This window comes from Cynocephalus volans, chromosome 4 (assembly GCF_027409185.1).
Source record: "Cynocephalus volans isolate mCynVol1 chromosome 4, mCynVol1.pri, whole genome shotgun sequence".
NCBI classification, from domain to species: domain Eukaryota; kingdom Metazoa; phylum Chordata; class Mammalia; order Dermoptera; family Cynocephalidae; genus Cynocephalus; species Cynocephalus volans.
Genome location: NC_084463.1, coordinates 21,389,332 through 21,408,136, shown reverse-complemented (window position 1 = coordinate 21,408,136; position 18,805 = coordinate 21,389,332). Strand labels below are relative to the sequence as shown.

The window sequence follows — 18,805 nt, the reverse complement described above, 5'->3', positions numbered from 1 at the left end:
CAGAGCCTTGCTCAGCAGCTGCTGAGTGTGAGGTCTGGGACAGGCAGACCAGCCTAGGAGTTCTGCTTCTGGATAACTAAAACCCATTATCAGATTCCCAATTATACATTGCCTTTGAGATGCAATCTTCCGCTGTATATTTCCATCATTCCGTGTTCTTTCTTTAATTTTATTCTTTTCTTTCCTAATTGACCACACTGTCCAGTGGGTCTTCCATGACAACTCAAGATTTGCTGCTTTCAGCTTGCGTGATGTTTTCCATCTTTGTCTCCATCGTGTTATGTTAATGAGACCCTCCTTCTTTCACTGGTATGAGCACTTTCATCTTTTTTTTTTCTCTCCCCCGCCCCCCCGGTTTTTTTGTGTATTTATTTATTTATTTTTAGCTCCCACCAATAAGTGAGAACATGTGGTATTTCTCTTTCTGTGCCTGACTTGTTTCACTTAATATAATTCTCTCTAGGTCCATCCATGTTGTTGCAAATGGCAGTATTTCATTCTTTTTTATAGTTGAGTAGTATTCCATTGTGTAGATAGACCACATTTTCCATATCCACTCATCTGATAATGGACATTTGGGCTGGTTCCAACTCTAGGCTATTGTAAAGAGTGCTGCAATGAACTTTAGGGAAAAGGTATACCTTCGACTTGATGATTTCCATTCCTCTGTGTATATTCCCAGCAGTGGGATAGCTGGGTCATATGGCAGATCTATCTGCAATTGTTTGAGGAACCTCCATACCATTTTCCATAGAGGCTGCACCATTTTGCAGTCCCACCAATGATGTATGAGAGTTGCTTTTTCTCCGCAACCTCGCCAGCATTTATCGTTCAGAGTCTTTTGGATATTAGCCATCCTAACTGGGGTGAGATGGTATCTCAGTGTGGTTTTGATTTGCATTTCCTGAATGCTGAGTGATGTTGAGCATTTTTTCATATGTCTGTTGGCCATTCGTATATCTTCCTTTGAGAAATGACTATTTAGCTCTTTTGCCCATTTTTTAATTGTGTTGCTTGTTTTTTTCTTGTAAATTTGTTTCAGTTCCTTGTATATTCTGGATATTAATCCTTTGTCAGATGTATATTTTGCAAATATTTTCTCCAACTCTGTTGGTTGTCTTTTAACTCTGTTAATTGTTTCTTTTGCTGTGCAAAAGCTTTTTAGTTTGATATAACCCTGTTTGTTCATTTTTCCCTTGGTTGCCCATGCTTTTGGGGTCGTATTCATGAAGTCTGTGTCCAGTCCTACTTCCTGAAGTGTTTCTCCTATGTTTTCTTTAAGAAGTTTTATTGTTTCAGGGTGTATATTTAATTCATTAATCCATTTTGAGCTGACTTTAGTATATGGTGAAAGGTATGGGTCTAGTTTCATTCTTCTGCATATGGATATCCAGTTATCCCAGCACCATTTGCTGAAGAGGCAGTCCCTTCCCCAGTGAATAGACTTGGTGCCTTTGTCAAAGATCAGATGGCAGTAAGTGTGTGGGATTATTTCTGGATTTTCTATTCTATTCCATTGATCAGTGTGTCTGGTTTTATGCCAGTACCATGCTGTTTTGGTTATTATAGCTTTGTAGTATAGTTTAAAGTCAGATAGTGTTATGCCTCCAGTTTTATTTTTTTTTTGCTCAGCGTTGCTTTGGCTATGCGTGAACTTTTGTTATTCCATGTAAATGTCTGGATAGTTTTTATCCATTTCTGAGAAAAACGTCATTGGAATTTTGATGGAGATTGCATTGAATTTGTGTATCACTTTGGGTGGTATGGACATTTTCACTATCTTGATTCTTCCAATCCAAGAGCATGGGATATCTTTCCATCTTCTTGTATCCTCTCTAATTTCTCTCAGCAGTGGTTTGTAGTTCTCATTATAGAGATTTTTCACATCCTTGGTTCACTCAATTCCTAAGTATTTTATTTCTTTGGAGGCTATTGTAAATGGGCAAGCTTTCTTGATTTCCCTTTCTGCATGTTCACTATTGGAGAATAGAAATGCTACTGATTTTTGTGTGTTGATTTTGTATCCTGCTACTGTGCTGAAATCCTTTATCAACTCCAAGAGGTTTTTTGTAGAAGCTTTAGGCTGTTTGATATATAGGATCATGTCACCTGCAAGAGGGACAGTTTGACTTCACCTTTTCCAATCTGGATGCCCTTTATTTCCTTCTCTTTTCTGATTGCTCTGGCTAGTACTTCCAACACTATGTTGAAAAGGAGTGGTGAGAGTGGGCATCCTTGTCTAGTTCCTGTTCTTAAAGGAAAAGCTTTCAGCTTTTCCCCATTCAGGATGATATTGGCAGTGGGTTTATCATATATGGCTTTAATTATGTTGAGATACTTTCCCTCTATACCTAACTTATAGAGGGTCTTTGTCATGAACGAATGTTGAATTTTATCAAATTCTTTTTCAGCATCTGTAGAGATGACCATATGGTCCTTGTGTTTGATATTATTAATATGGTGTATCACATTTATTGATTTGCATATGTTGAACCAACCTTGCATCCCTGGGATGAATCCCACTTGATCGTGGTGAGTAATTTTAAATATGTGTTGCTGTATTCTGTTAGCTAGTATTTTATTTAGGATTTTTGCATCTATATTCATCAAGGATATCGGCCTGTAGTTTTCTTATTTAGTTGTATCTTTACCTGGTTTTGGTATCAGGATGATGTTTGCTTCATAGAATGAGTTTGGGAGATTTGCGTCTGTTTCAATCTTTTGGAATAGTTTGTAAAGAATTGGTGTCAATTCCTCTTTGAATGTTTGGTAAAATTCTGCTGTGAATCCATCTGGTCCTGGGCTTTTCTTTGTTGGGAGCCTTCTGATAACAGCTTCAATCTCCTTTATTGTTATTGGTTCGTTCAAATTTTCTACATCTTCTTGGCTAAGTTTTGGGAGCTTGTGTGTGTCCAGAAAATTATCCATTTCCTCCAGATTTTCAAATTTGTTGGCATATAGTTGTTTATAGTAGTCTCGAATGATTCCTTGTATTTCAGATGAATCAGTTGTAATATCACCTTTTTCATTTCTAATTTGTGTTATTTGGATCTTCTCTCTTCTTTTTTTAGTTAGCCATGCTAATGGTTTGTCAATTTTATTTATCTTTTCAAAAAACCAACTTTTTGATTCGTTGATCTTTTGTATTGTTTTTTGGGTTTCAATTTTATTAAGTTCTGCTCTGATCTTAATGATTTCTTTCCTTCTGCTAACTTTGGGTTTGGATTGTTCTTGTTTTTCTAGTTCTTTAAGGTGAAGTGTTAGGTTGTTCACTTCCCATCTTTCCATTTTTCTGAAGTAAGCATTTAATGTGATAAATTTCCCCCTTAGTACTGCTTTTGCAGTATCCCACAGGTTTTGGTATGATGTATCATTGTTTTCATTAGTTTCAATAAATTTTTTGATTTCCTGTTTGATTTCTTCTTGGACCCATATGTCATTAGGTAGAATGCTGTTTAATTTCCATGTGTTTGTATAGTTTCCAGAATTTCATTTGTTATTGATTTTTAATTTTAATCCATTGTGGTCTGAGAAAATACATGGGATAATTCCAATTTTTTTGAATTTATTGAGACTTGATTTGTAACCTAACATGTGATCTATCCTAGAGAATGATCCATGTGCTGATGAGAAGAATGAATATTCTGAGGTTGTTGGATGGAATGTTCTGTAGATATCTGCCAAGTCTGATTGGCCTAGTATGTTGTTTAGATCTTGCATTTCTCTGCTGATTCTTTGCCTAGATGATCTGTCCAATATTGACAGTGGGGTGTTCAGGTCCCCTGCTATTATGGTATTAGTGTCTATTTCCTTCTTTAGGTCTAATAGAGTTTGTTTTATAAATCTGGGTGCTCCAACATTGGGCGCGTATATATTTATGATTGTTATGTCTTCCTGATGGATCAATCCTTTTATCATTATGTATTGGCCCTCATTGTCTCTTTTTATGGTTTTTAATTTAAAGTCTATTTTATCAGATATAAGAATAGCTACTCCAGCTGGTTTTTCATTTCTGTTTGCGTGGTAAATCTCTTTCCATCCCTTCACTCTTAGTCTATGTGAGTCTTTATGGGTGAGTTGGGTCTCTTGAAGGCAGCATATAGTTGGGTCCTCCTTTTTGATCCAGTCAGCCAGTCTTTGTCTTTTGATTGGGGAATTTAAGCCTTTTATGTTAAGATTTGTTATGGAAAAGTGTTGATTTACTCCTAGCATTTTATTGATTTTTGTTTGGATGTCTTAAGTGTCTTTTGCTCCTTTGTTTCTGATTTACTGTTTGTTTTCTGTATTTGTTGGTTCCTTGGGTTGTAGATAGCCTTTTTGTTTGTTTGTTTTCTCTTCATGAATGCCATTTTTATTATACTAGTGGGTTTTGATTTTTCTTGGGGTTTTTTTTGGCAGTGCTAGTTACTTTTCAGGTACAAACCCAGTACTCCCTTGAGAATTTCTTGTAAGGGTGGTCATGTGGTAGTGAACTCCCACAGTTTTTTTCTGTCTGAAAAATATACTATTTGCCCTTCTTTTTGGAAGGATAGCCTTGCAAGGTAGAGTATTCTTGGCTGACAATCTCTGTCTTTTAGTACTTTGAATATATCATCCCTTTCCTTTCTGGCTTTTAGGGTTTGTGATGAAAAGTCTGATGTTAGTCTGATTGGGGCTCCCTTATAGGTGATTTGATGCTTCTGTCTTATAGCTTTTAAGATTCTCTCTTTGTCTTTGAGTTTTGCCAATTTGACTATAACATGTCTTGGAGAAGACCTTTTGGGTTGAATACGTTTGGGGATCTTTGAGCTTCCTGAATCTGAGGATCTGTGTCTTTTCCAATAACTGGGAAGTTTTCTGCCATGTTTTTGTTGAATATGTTTTCAATGCAATCTCCTTTTTCCTCCTGTTCTGGAATACCCATGACTCGGATATTTGAGCACTTAAGGTTGTCTGATATCTCTCTCAGATTTTCTTCAATCCCTTTAATTCTTTTTTCTTTTTTTTCTCTTTTTTCTTTTCTTTTTTTTTTGTCTCCCTGTGTTATTTCAAACAGTCCCTCTTCAAGGTCAGAAGTTCTCTCTTCTACTTCTGCAAGCCTGCTGATTAAACTCTCTGTTGTGTTTTTTATTTCATTGAATGAATTCTTCAGTTTGGCAAGCTCTGCTACATTCTTTTTCAGGGCATTGATTTCCTTGTACATTTCTTCTTTCAGGTCCTGTATACTTTTTCTCATTTCATCATGTTGTCTAGCTGAGTTTTCTTGTATCTCATTCAGTTTCATTAGAATTATCACTCTAAATTCCTTGTCAGACATTTCAAGGGCTTCTTGTTCTATAGGATCTAGAGCTTGAGAGTTATTACCCTTTGGTGGTGCACTTTCTTGATCTTTCATATTTCTGATATCTTTCCTTTGATGTTTAGTCATTGTGGCAGGGGGTTTCACAGTCCACAGGTTTGACACTATTGTCTGGCTAGGATGTTTCTGGGGTTGCCAATTTGGTATGGCTACGTCAGTGTCTGCTCAGTTGGCCACTAGTGCCTTGTGTGTGTGGTTGCCTCGGGTCTTGGGCCTCTCCAGTGAGCCACCTCTCTGGTCAGCATGCTCTCAGCCGGGCTGCTGGGTTGCACGGCTGCACCACAGGGTGTGTGGTCTCTGTGGAGCTTCCACCTCCCCTGCTGGACGTCTCCCTGCTCCATGCGCACTGGACCGGGCTGGGGATGGAGACGGGTGGCAGCAGTGAGGCCTACCTGCTGGATTGTTCAGCAGCAGCACTGCAGGGCGTGTGGTCTCTGCGGAGCTTCCGCCTCCCCTGCTGGACTTCTCCCTGCTCCGTGCGCACTTCGTTGTCACAGGCAAAGCTTTTTCAAGTAGAACAGTAGTCAAAACAGCACTCTTTGTACATAATGCTCAACTAAAAGTTTCTTGGTTTGTGATTTTTCCATCGGTTAGATTCAGCTGAGGGTTCCTCGTATCTCTGCTCTCTTCCTTCAACGAATGCCAAGTGATAATCTACTTCTCCGAGCACTTTCATCTTTCCATCTCCCAGTCACTGTTATAAAATAACAAAAGCAAAGTACAATGAAATATTTAAATAAATGTGTACAAACACTGCTGTACCAGCATGACAGGACTGATAGAAATGAACTGTGGCCATTCTGGCAGCCCCACGATAGAAAGTCACAAAGTGCATGTTCATTAACTGATGTACGAAAGCCCAAACTTGGCATACAGAAGACATTTAGTGCTGTGAATATAACACAATGCTTGGAAATTCAGGGCATATGAAAGTCAAAGGACAGCCCTACCCAAAGTAGCCAATTTGTTTTCGTAATCAGCCTGGCCCTTTCTGTACTTCTCTGGTTTCTTGTCTCATTCCTCCTCTGGTGTTTCCCGCCTTCATCCCAAGACTTTGAATTTAAACATTGAGACTCTAGGATCAGACTGTGTGTACCATTCGGAAACTTTCTGAACCTCTCTAAGCCTCAGTTTCCTCATCCAACTGAATGGGAGCAATCCATATGGTTGTGGAGAAAAACAAAGCTTTTTGTATATGCTTAGCAGTGAGGCCTCAGTAAGTGGCAGTTGTTATTAATTCTATATTATCATCCCACCCTGGTCAAAATTTGCTGCAGGGAAAGAGACTAACAAACTCGTTCTCACTGAGGTGTAAATGGCTGCTGGGACTCAAAGGGTTGTCCTTCCCAGATTTGTTTTTTTGTTTTACATTTTAACAGTGAGAAATTACATTGTAACTGTGTATGTAGACATTCAGGCTCCATCAGGACATAGACCTTATGAAGCCATGCGCATAGGCACCCAGCTCTCCAGAAAGAAATGCAAGGCAGAGCCAGGACCTTGTCTGCTGGGGAGCATTGGGGTCAATGGGCAAGATGGGACATGTGCATGAGGAGTCGATTTTCCATAACACAGGAACACACATGGCAGCACATCATGCCCTGGTGCCTGGCTGATGACAGGGCTCCAAGTGAGGGTACAGTCCTGGAGTGAAAAGTGAAGGAAGGCTTTGTGGAGCAGTAGGGTTTGGAGCAAAGTTTTGACAAAGGAAAGGGCATGGTTGTATAATACAGAACACCTCGCTAGCAGACAAGACACACAGCAGAAGTCGTGAGGAAACATTTCAGGTCAGGTGACAGAGGGCATGTCTGCAGCACTGGCCTCACTGCCCAGTGTCACTTTCCCCACATCAGGCTGTCATCCTCCCTTCCCTGGGGGATGCCTTTCCTGGCCGATCTGGCACACAGAGCCAGGATGCCTGCCCTCACCCCAACAGAAGTGAGGACCAATAGTTAAAGAAGCCCATTGATTTGGGCAGCCTTTCCTCCTCAAGCCAACCTTGTTGCCATGGACCCCACCCCAGTCCCCCTCCTTTACCTGGCAAGCTCCACCTGGGCCACCACGAGGCCCAGGGGAAGGATACCAGCTGGCTGGGAGGCTCAGGCATGAGTGGCTTTTCAATGATAATGTGCACCTAGACCAGAGCCACTTGTTTCCACAACACTCACTCTTGACTTTTTTTTGGGGGGGGGGGGTCTGGAGGCAAGTTTAAAAAATTGTTACCAGATGCGTCTAGCCAGGGGATATGATACAGTCCTTCTCAGACAGAAAAGGGGCCTGGCTGACTGTCTTAAGATGCTCCTGTCCCAGGAGAATCTGAGGTCATCCCAGGTGGGGAACTGGTTAGGCTTCAGGGTCCCTTGCCTCTGTGGACCTCCCACCCCCGCCAGTCCTGCTGCTCCCGCCCCCTCCTTGCCCACACCTTGTACGGCCCCCACATCTGCTTTTCCTCCTCCTCCCAGCTCCCAGAGAGTGTCATCTGCCCTAAGTGCTTGTCTCGGAGAAGAGAGAGACTTAGACAAGGGAGGGAGGCAGGCAGGACAGTCAGAGGTGGTTGCCTGGTTCCTTGCAGAACAGAAGTGATCCTTGCATCTGGGATCCCCAGCGTCTGAGCTGTTTGTCTGTCTCTGTTGAGTTGTGAGCCTCAAGGGCCCGGCTGTGTTGTTTTCTCAGCTTGGTTCCTGAGCGGCAGATGCTGTCAGTTCTTGACAAATAATCATAAACCTGGGAGTCAGGTTTGTCGAGGGGGACTGCAGCCCCTGGGTTCATTTTTAGATTTGTTTCTCTCCGTGTGTGTGTGTGTGTGTGTGTGTGCGTGTGCGTGTGCGTGTGCGCGCGCGCGCGCACGTGCAGACAAGAGAGCACATGATGGTGTCTCGGGGGGCCATGGGGGCTCCCGGGTGCCCTGGCAATCCACCCTAACTGCCACCCCATGGAAGAGCTGGAGGGCTCTTCTCTGTCCCTGATCACTGAGCTGCCTGGATGTTTAAAAGAAAAGAAAAATAATTGAATGAAAGACTTCAAGCTATCTCCTTTCCCTGTGCCTCCCCACCTCTCCCATTCCTGTTGCTTCAATAAGGATGAAGGGGGCTGCAGATGAAAAACCTAGGGCAGAATCCCTCTCTAGGTTAGAGGGTTGCCTGAGTGTGGGGCCCTGGGGGGAGAAGAGGCTCAGACCACCCCCAAGGCAGCAGCGATGGCCTCCCTCTGACCTCCACTTCTAGGGATCAACATCAAGGGGAGGGGGCTCCTTGAAAGGGACAAATACTGAGAGTCAAGCCTCACTGGCAAAGAGGACATAGTTGAGGGTGAGTGTAAGTTTAGGACCGGGCTACCAATGCTGCGCCTCTGGGGCAGAGCAGCGCCCACTTTCAGCAGACAGAGGCCAGTGGAGGTCATGGCTGCCATCCCCCTGCCTCCAGGCAGGAAAGGGTGCAGTCCACCTATCCTGAGAAGGCTGCAAGGACTGTGCTCACCCTCACAGCCAGCGTGCTTTTTTTCTTTTCTGTTTTTTGTTTTATTTTGTTTAAAGGAACCAAAGGGGGAAAAATTGCCAAGTTGTAAAGTGCTTAAAGAGGAGATGAGAATCTTCATCAAAATGCTAAAAGCTGGAGGGGGAGAGTAATGTGAAAACTCTTGCCTGCTATTTATGGGATTGATTCTCAGATCAAGAAGAAGCAAGCAGTTGGATGAAAGGAATTATTGTTAAGCTCCTCAGTAGGAAGATCTAATGGACAATTGCCGCTATCAAGGGGAATTAAATTGCTGTTTCAGTTTGTAAAATATATCAGCGGCTTTTTGAAGCCAGGAAAGGTGTGACAGCCAAGGCAGGGAGGACTGCGGGGCCTTCCCACCTTCTGCTTGAGTCGTGGAGGAGCAGGAGCAGGGCAGGCGGTGGGCTCGGGAGCAGGGTGTGCACAGCCCTTCCGACTCAGAGCCTGCTCCCTGTTCTGGAGCTGAACTGAAAAACAGTCAAATGTGGGAGGGCGGGAAGGAAGGTGTGGCCCTGGAACTCTGCACCCTGAGATGCAGGAACCCCGTGCATCAGTCAGTAGAAGGGCAAGACAGCGGGGCTCCTAAGAAACCTGCTGGCCACAGTTCCAGATGACGACTTCTGTCCACTGAGGAATGAGGGAGTGATTGTCAACAGCCCCACTTGCCCCCTAGGCTAGGGGCTTGTCCCCAAATATTGCTTAAGCCTCAAATCCTCTGCCTGCATGACCACTAAGCATCTGCCCACTAAACGGTGCACATGGGGACCCAGGGTGGATAATACACCCCCAGAACTGGGCTCCTGGAGCAAGCTTTTGCTCATCTCTAGGCTGGGGTCAGGGAGGGTATCCAGGACCTGTTAGCTCAGCCACATTGGGGACACCTTGTTATTCCACATAAAGAACAAATAGTAAAACAGCCTTGGGGGTGCAGAAAGGAGAGGAGGTGGGGGCCTTTGGAAGTAGGACCATAGGCATTTGGGGGAGGCCACGCCCCTGAGGATGGGGGGCAATGGTTCTCTGGGCTCTCTGGTTTCACAGAAGGCTCTTACCTCTTCCAAAGCCCTTGCGCTCCATGTGATAGTTAAGGCTGAGGGAAGAGAGAGAGATGTTCATATCTCTCAGGGACTCAGAAGCAGGCAGCCCTGGACAAAGCTCACACTGGCTTCCACTCCATCCCCACTCTGTGCCCTGGAGACCATCACCGTGATAGTATGGCACAACCTGGCACCACCTCCCAAGTCAGCTTCCCAGAAAGGTGGCAAGTGACAATAAGTACAGGAAGTGGTGTGTGGCCAAAAGGTCCGTTGTCTTGGTTGTCATCTCTGCCTCTTGCCAAAGTCAGTAGAGAATTGTTTCCCACAGAGTGTTCCAAGCAGGAGCTGAGGGGCACCGGGGAAGCTGGCTCCCTGGCTGCAGCATTCTGTGAGGACACGGGCTCATGCCAGGGGCAGTGTGTCCTGGGACTCAGGTAATGTGGAGCAGTGGCTCCTTTTTGACCTCTTAGCTGGCCAGCTGTCAGGACACAGTGAGCAAGGGGGTCAGACCCGAGTCAGATCCTGCTCGGTTTCTCTCCCACCTGTCCTTCCTCAGGGACATGGACACAGTTGCCCTCCTTGGCTGCCAGGCCCCACTCTGAGCCCGACCTTGTCAGACCGGGGGATTTCCATTTCCCCACCCATCACACCGAAATCAGGAGAAGCAGCAGCCATTAGGCCATGGCATTCCTGTCATCTGAAAAGGCAGGAGACAGTGTTTGATGTGCTGTGAGGTGGGGCAGACCCTGGGGAGCTTGCCCTCTCCCCACTGTTAAGACCCCTCACTTCTCCCTCTTTTAGAAACATTTCAACCAGACAATGGATCTTGGGGATAGCAGATCCCCGCTCACATTTTAGAGCCTTCCAGACACGGCGTGTCCCCTGTCTCCCCTCCGTCCTCCTTCACCACCCCCAAACTGGCCACATCCTTGTCCCCCCCCCCCAGTTGTCAGTGCTAATTCCATACTCCAAGCTGCAGGGACCATGGAGTTTCTATAGATACTCAGCTCTCAGCTTGTGATTTCTAGCCCTTACTGGGGGTTGCGAAGAGACCTGGGTGTGTGTGTGTGTGCGTGCACACACCCGCATGCCTGCATTTCTTTAGATAAATCCACAGAGTCACATGAAATCAGTGACAGGTTGACACCGTTATTTCAAGATTCATTGCTCCAAGTTGCCAGCAGAGGAGACCTAGCCAACTCATTCCCACCAACAACACTTTTTTTTCAGGCATAATTTATAGCACTGGGGTGAATTTGTTTCCAAAAGATGAATATCACACTATCAGCAACAGCTGCCTCTCATTTTTATTTGTTTTTAAATTTGACTCAAAGTCCAATTCTCCATACACATCCGAAGCTGTAAATCCTAAGGCGACTGATTACACGATTTAGTAAACAGGTTATATTATATAATGCAATTAAAGCGGGGCCCTGCGACGCCACCTACAGGCCACTTCCAGGAAGGGAGCTGGGCCAGAGCCGATCACTTTGGACAAGGCTTGCCGCTGAAGGAAAAGCAACAGGATAGCTGCAGGGTTGAGGTGGCAGCCCCAGAGGGAGAAGTTGAAGCCAGCCAGGTTACTAATGCAGCTTTTCGGTTCCTCCTGCTGAGTTCACTGTGTTATTTCAGCCTTCTGCAAATCTGTCTAGACATCAGAAGCCAGGCCTGGGCAGCCTATCAGAGGGGTCAGCTTGGGGGTGGGACTGGGGGTGACTGGGTTGGGGGAACTGAGGAGGGGTCCTGGTCCACTGGCTTCAGGGGTCTCCCTCCCCCACTCTCAAACGAGAGGGGAGGAAGAGAAGATGGGAGCTGGCTGGCCTTTTGAATGAAGCTAAATCCAAGTCTTTCCACTCAATTCCATAAGCCTGTGTGGAGTGCTAACCATGGGCAAAGATTTTCTGAATCTTCTGGGGAAATCTCTTCATTCTGCAGTCCGAGAGGGAAAGTGACTTGTATAGACCACAGATAAGTGGCAGATTCCACTGGGTATGGAATCCAGACCTTTTGACCTGAAGCACTGGCTCTGATCATGGGAATTGAGAGCTGAGGACAACCTCATGAGTCTTCTCGTCCAATCTCAGAGTTTAGAGATGAGGACACTGAGACTCAGGGGATGGGACTTCCACAGCCTCTACTGTACCAAGGGAAGGAACATCATGAAAACACTGCTCGTGCGTGTGGGAGGACAGACAAGGGCTCCTAGAGGGCCCTCAGGAGTGCCTCTTAGCTGCTACGGAAGCACGGGGGGAGGCAGGCTGACCTGTCTGCCCTGAACTGCAACACACTTCAGATGATTTCGGCTCTGGGGCTTCAAGTATTCTAGCTTCTCCGAAGTGTCTTTCTAAGAGTGGGTAACATCACAGAAAAGCAGCCCTGGGAGAAGAGAGAGGACGTCCTTCTGGGACCAGGAGGGAGTGTGTGTGTTTGCGGTGCGGGGGGCGTGAATGAAGAAAACAGAACTATCAGAACACAAGAGGGTGGAAATAGCCCCTCCCCCGTTGTCCCTGTGCCAGCCATCGGCCCAGTCTCCAGTTTAGGGCAGGCGGTGGGACAGTGAGGGGCCAAATGACAGCTGGGCCTTCCTACCTCAGCCGGATACAACTGAGCCGTGGCTAGGGTCAGAGGCCAGGAACAGATGCTGTCAGGCCAGCTGGCCAGAGCGTTCCCAATTAGACTTTGTTTCTCATCCTTAACACCCTGAGCCCCCCACCCCAGCACCTCAGCCCAATTACTGCCCAGCAGCATTAACCCCTTGGTGCCCCATGCCGTTAATGGAATGTTAATTGGTCTAATGGGTTTCATGTCAACAAGTCCTAATGAGCTCCTTCCTAAGGAGCTTGGTATTTTTTTCCCTAAGCCTGTTTGTCAACACACTGGAGTTTGGGCTCCAGACTGAGAGCCTCGCGGTGCAGCGCTGCAGAGAGCTGGAGCTGAGGAGGCAGGGGAGATGGGTGCTTCTGGACTGCCTCGCCTGTTTCCTAAAGGGGCGTCTTTCCACCCCAGGGCCTCACCGCCTCCTGAGCTCTGCAAAATGGCAATTTTAGCTTCTTTTGATGATGATATCAGTGACACGAATGATTTCTTCTTAGATACCATTGTGGGGTTGAGTGTAGCACTAGGTTTTTCCTTACTAGCTATCATATAATAAAGGTTTTCACCATTAAAAAAGAAAAGCTTTCGGGGAGCCTCTCCCCATGGGAAGTTTCTCCAAGGTAAGTTGTTCCTCGGATGTCCTCTATCTGCAGTCTTGGCCGTGCTCCCTCGAGTGCCCTGGTGTCTGGTAACAGAGCTGGGGCCTCTGGACAGGGCCCCTGACAAAAGCTCAGAAGCCCTGGCCGGGGTGAGCTCAGGCCTGCTACTTCTCTCCCCACTCCCCAAGAAAAGGCAAAGAGGGCAGGTTTCCCCAAAGGGCCAGGAACCCCAGTTCTTGCCAAAGGAGTTCCCCCACCCTCCCAACCACACTGCACCGTCCCAGCCGAGTCTCAGACAAGATGAGTCAGATACCCCAATTCCTCTCCAGGATGGCCCCTCAGGAGAAGCCTAGCAAGACTGGGGAGGGCAAAGAAGAGAGCCAGCTTCCAGAGGGGGCCACGGGGTCTCACGGCAGCTGACTCCCCTGAGTGTCAAGTTGCTGAAGGAGGCTTCTGTGCCTGAGTAAGCAGAGAAGGAACTTAAGCCCCTGATGAAAAGTCCTCCTGTTCTCCTGCAGGAGGAGCCCCCAGAGGGCAATGGGGCAGTGGCCTAGTGGCCTGTGGTGACTCCAGAAAGGGGGAGAGGAAAAACATTTTTCCTCTGTCCTCTGCTGAAGTGGGTCTGACCCCTGATCACATCCCAGCAGGCTTAGGACTGAAAGATCTCCTCTCAGCCTCATGGATGGCTGTCTCTGGATGCAGAGCACTCTCATCTGTCCCTCCATACTGCCAGACAGGGCAGTCCTCCTGCTGTTGCAAATATTTCTAGGAGCAGCCCCTCTAAAATGACCCTACGTCCCTTTCATTGGACAGTGAACAAAAGAATGCGTATTAAAGACTCCTCTCTTTAGCCCAGATCCTCCTCACTGAGCTTCCTTTGCTTTGCCTTCACTACTACTTTCTCATCCATGCAGTGAGGTTACCAAAAGACCCAAACCCGAGGTTAAAGGGAACCCCTTACCCCCTAGAGGGGAGAAAGCCCTCCTTCCTAGAGGCGGATCCCACCCTGACTCTGCGCTCAGGCACCCTCTTCTGGAGGCTGCTGGAGCAACAGCGCTACTGCCGTTCACTATCTTCCAGCCAGTGATCATCTATGATTGGCACTCGGGGAAGAGATCCCACCACCCTGACCCTTAGGCTCCATCCAAAGTTACCTTCTCTACTAGAGTTCCAGGAAAGGCTGTGCTAGACGCGCTCTCGAAATATCCCAATTTTTTTTTATTCTCCCAGAGTCTGAGAGATTCCACATCTATTTTAATATCTCAAAAGTCTCAATTCTTGAAGTTGTTTCTGATGTCTCAAGGAGGCTGTATCCCCATTTTTCCCTCTGGACCCGTCTTCACTCTGCTCCTGTCTTGCTGGGGTGCTGACTACCACCCAGACGGAGACCCAGCCATGAAAAGAGGCCTCGATTCCCCTGCCTGAGGAGAGAGGCTCCCTTCACGTTTCTACTCTGAGTCCCTGTGCGGGAAATCCTGGATCTTGGTGCCCAGCGTGTGTGAGGTGGGCGAGACCCTGCCTGCTTTCGTCGCAGGGATATCCTGGTGGTCTGTCTTCTGAAGGCGAGGGAGAAGCAAAGTACAGGCAGTGAGGCCAACAGAAACTATCCTGCAGTTACAACGTTTTTAGCACAGGAAAAGCTGTCATGCCCTGCACTTTCTCCACGGGTATCTCTTCCTCTCCTTCCTTCCCGCTGGACTGTCACCTCCCTCTACTAACCACACTCCTTGCAGAGAAGACCTTGCCTTCTTCATCTGTCCTGCCACACACACCCCCAACACAGTTCTCTGCAGAGAGCTGATACTTGATAAACATCTATTGAATGAAACATAAATTTCCAGCAGTTTCTGCATGTGCACTAAGGTCATAACATACCTTGTACTTTGTGGACTTAGGTCAGGCCAGAGTAGATCTTTCTTCCCCTTTCTGAAAAAAAAGCAACACACACATGCACAGGCACATGCGCATACACACACACAGCCCTGTGTTTACTTAACAGCAGCTCCAAAGCACCCTCAAATTCCCACAGAATTTAGGCATGTGAACATTTTGGAAGACCCGGGGAGTGTCAGGCAGAAGAGGATGAAGCCCTGGAGTGCACAGGGAGAGGGGACGGAGGGGCTGAGTGCTATGTGCCTTCCACCCAGAAGGACAGGGCCTGCACTCCACAGAGGTTCTTAGAATCTCCTACCCCACGATGGACAAGCCTGCATCAGGCAACTAGCCTGTGGTTTCCAGCTCTAAGCACATCTCTATAGCTCCACAGCTCTCTGGGCATTCTATTTCCCGGGCGGCACTGCCAGGCTGTTTCCACTTAGGGCACCATGTTCTGGTTCAAGAGGGGGTAGCTCACTTATTGTTGATGAGAAAGGGGTGAGGGTGTGGTACAGTGGAGCAGACGCAGACCTTGGAGGTTTTGGTTCCATCCCTGCTTCGCTAACAAGCCCCACCACACCCCCGTTACACACACCTCACTCCTCTTGGCCTCTGTCTCCTCCACTATAAGAGGCAGGTAGACCATTTGGCTCTGCCAGCTCTTCTGGCCTCACATGCCTGTGACTCTATTGAACCAAAGCTAAGGAAAGTCTTCCTTAATAGAATGCACAGGCACATCTGCACGCCCATAGCCACAAGCATGAACCTAAAAAAACCCTGATGCTCCCTGTCTCTTTCCCTTTCCCGAGACCTCCAAGCCGTCACCCTTGGGCTGCGGTCTGCAGAGGGGCCAACAACCCACGTCCCTTGCCACCACTAGGGGGTGTGGTGAGCACACTTGGGAGGGGTGAGCCTGGTGCTTGGAGACCCTGGGGCTGGAGAGTGGGGGGCCCGAGGCCTTTCTGCCACTGTGAGTGCTGGTGGCTCCTCCAGAAAGCCTGGGAAAGGGTGAGGCAAGGCTCACCCTTGTCATGTGGGGTCACCCTCCAATCCCCCTGTGCTGCCACCAGCTAAGCCCCCCTCCCCTATCTCCACCCCTTTCCCCCCCCCCCCCCCCCCCCCCCCCGCACATACCAGGCTGGAGCTGATGCTGAACAAAGCCTCGCCGCAGGGGTACAGATTGTTTTACATATGATTTGAATATTGTTTCTTTCAAGTCAAAATAGCACAGCAAGCCCCTCCCCACCCAGGGCTCTCCCTCAGCTCTCATCTGTTCCTCTGAAGGGCTTCCAGCCCTTGCTGTATCCAGTCAGTCCAGGTGGCCCAGCCCAAAAAAATGTGGAGCTGGCTGGTCCCCAGGGCTCACCTGTACTCTGTGGTATTAATGGTGTGGCCCCCTTTCTCCTGCCCACAGATCCTCCATGTGAATCAATCCCATGATGCAACATGCCTCCCCAGCCCCAGCTCTGACGATGATGGCCACGCAGAATGTCCCTCCCCCACCCTACCAGGACAGCCCACAGGTGAGTGTGCCAGGGGAGGAAGACCAGGGAGGGAGCGGGGGATTGGGACAGTCCAGGGGCCAACGGGCAGGGCCAGGCCTCCCCCAGCTGCAGCACCCTGGGCTCTTCCCCTGCCAGGCCTGGCGAGGCCTGTCTGCAGAGAGCCCGGCAAACACGGACCCCTGAAGGGAGTCTTTGCATTTGACAAAACACCAGGTTCAGACCCTACTTGGGTAATTCTGTTGCCAGCACCTAGGAATGTAACCTAGCATGGTTCTATGTTCTGTTCCCCACCCCCCACCCCACAGGCATCAGCCAAGTGCAGCTAAGACCCTTTGTCATGACTGGGCAAAATTCACATTCAGGGAGATCCAGGTACAAGGTGCAAGTAGAGGATGCCTTTGAGTGTTGGGAAACTTCCTACTCAGAGGTTCCTTAGTACCAGGTCCCCCTAGTCGCTGATCACTGGAGCCCTTTCATCCAATCCTCCTCTCCTGCCTGTTGGAAGAATCTCTCTCTCTTCAGGACTCTGCACGGCTTCTATCTAGGAAAAGCCAGAATTCTTTCTCTACACCCTCCAACCCCTTCCCTCTGGTTCCCAGCATCCACCCGTCTGCTCAGACACAGCAGCCCCCCAGGTTCTTCTGAGACCCCCACCCTGGTTGCTACTCCTGCAGCAGGCACCGGCACCTGCTAGGTAGCAGCTTCTTGCTGTCTTCCGGTGGTCTCCTCCTTCCTCCTTCCTCTGCGGGCTGGGCTCCTGCAGTCCTTGAGAATGATCACTTCTCATCTGTGCTTCCCCCATGGGCAACTGTTATCTGCCCTCAGTTCTTTTTAGCTGTTACTTATGCGCCTGCTCTTTCACAGAAGGCTCTGTCCCCTGACCTTTCCCTTCATGATCTCCTGTTTTCTCCACACTAGTCTCTCAAGTCAATATTAATTCAATAATTATTTATTGAGCGTCTGTAATACAAAATGCACCCAGCTAGAATATTCTTTCATTCATTTGCATGAATGTGCAGTGAGTCCCTACTGTGTGCTGGCTATCATCCTCACTCTCTCCAGCAGCCATCCTTTACCCTTGCCCTGGTATCCCTCACTCGTTAGCATTTCAAACACTGCGGTTCTCAGGGACCACATGGAATACCTGCACAGCATGGAAAGGGTATTAAGATGCAGACATGGGATGGGGAGACTTTTGCATGTATATGCAGTAGCTGCTCTGTACATCCTTGTCATTGCCCCCTCCCCCTGTGAAATTACAAGATGATGTGGGGCCACTTTCCAGGGTGCCCAGCATGCAAACCACCTTGGACTCCTCTCCCCTTATGGTACAAAGCCCCCATCATTCACCAGCCTTCGAGCACATGCCCTTTAGTGCCCAGCCCTGCTCCCACATGTCAGCTCCATGCTCCTTCCCCAGCTCTAGCCTAATTTCATATTCAGCGAACCTTCCACCCACATTGGTAGTTTTCTGCAAGTGACTGCAAGGCTGGACTTGGCATTGACATGGCTTCTCTATTCGAAAGCTTCCAGGCATCCAACACTATGTCAACGTCCTTCCCTCCCTAGTTGCAGATCCCAGACACAAATTTCAGAAGGAGCTCTCAACTGATGGAGGCATTTTACCTCTGAAGAAAGAGTGAAAAAGAGAAGAAAAACCTAGGGACTGTCCTGGGGGGCAAGAATCCATTCTTCCTCCATAGTAGCAGACCCATTCCCTCCCCTGCTCAGCCAGTGTTGGGGCCCCAGGGGTATTGATTAAGAGTCAGGAACTTTGGCTCCATTTCTTTTGTAACTGGATACTGTTCCCTGAGTTCCATGGTGGAAATGAGGAACATAGATGGGGACACTGCCTGTATTTAGCATGTGTTGGGTGCTCAGTCCACCCCCAAAGCTAAGGCTCAAGGACAGTCTAGGACAGGGCTGAGAGAACACTGGGTTGGCACAGCTGGTGGTGGCTGCCTCCCTCCCTCCCAGCCCTCCCTGTTTTGCCTGCCTGGGCAGCTGGGAGAAGTTTTGGTTTGGTGGGGATTAGCAGGAGAGCTGCAGCAAGGGCCTGTGTTGTCCAAAAATGCTGATCCAGGAGCCTAATTTAGTTTTCAGCATACAGCTGGATTAAGCAATCCCAGCTGCTCAGCCCCCAGAAGCTATCCCTGAGCTTCCCTAGCCTTTTGGGGGAGAAAGAGAGGCTCCAGCTCCATCTAAGGCCTTAGAGCAGAAGCCAGATGCAGGGATTGTCCCAAGGCTTTTCCCTTTGAGGATCCATCAGAACCTCCATTGAAAATATTCACATTTACAACAGAGGAATCAGTTGCCCTGGGGAAGCTGCGCATCTGCTTGTAACCCTAGAGATACAGAAATGAAG

The 18,805-nt window shown here is 47.9% G+C and overlaps 1 protein-coding gene across 6 annotated transcripts in view; it reads left to right on the top strand.

Moving 5' to 3' along the window:
- The window catches only part of PKNOX2 (PBX/knotted 1 homeobox 2), a 266,441-nt gene that overhangs the window by 173,908 nt on the left and 73,728 nt on the right, over positions 1-18,805 (top strand). For all 6 annotated transcript variants that reach the window (XM_063093947.1, XM_063093944.1, XM_063093949.1 and 3 more), the window contains one exon: positions 16,350-16,458. In XM_063093947.1, coding sequence (XP_062950017.1) covers positions 16,372-16,458 — 87 coding nt within the window. In that variant the 5' untranslated portion in view covers positions 16,350-16,371. The remainder of the gene's footprint in view (positions 1-16,349; positions 16,459-18,805) is intronic.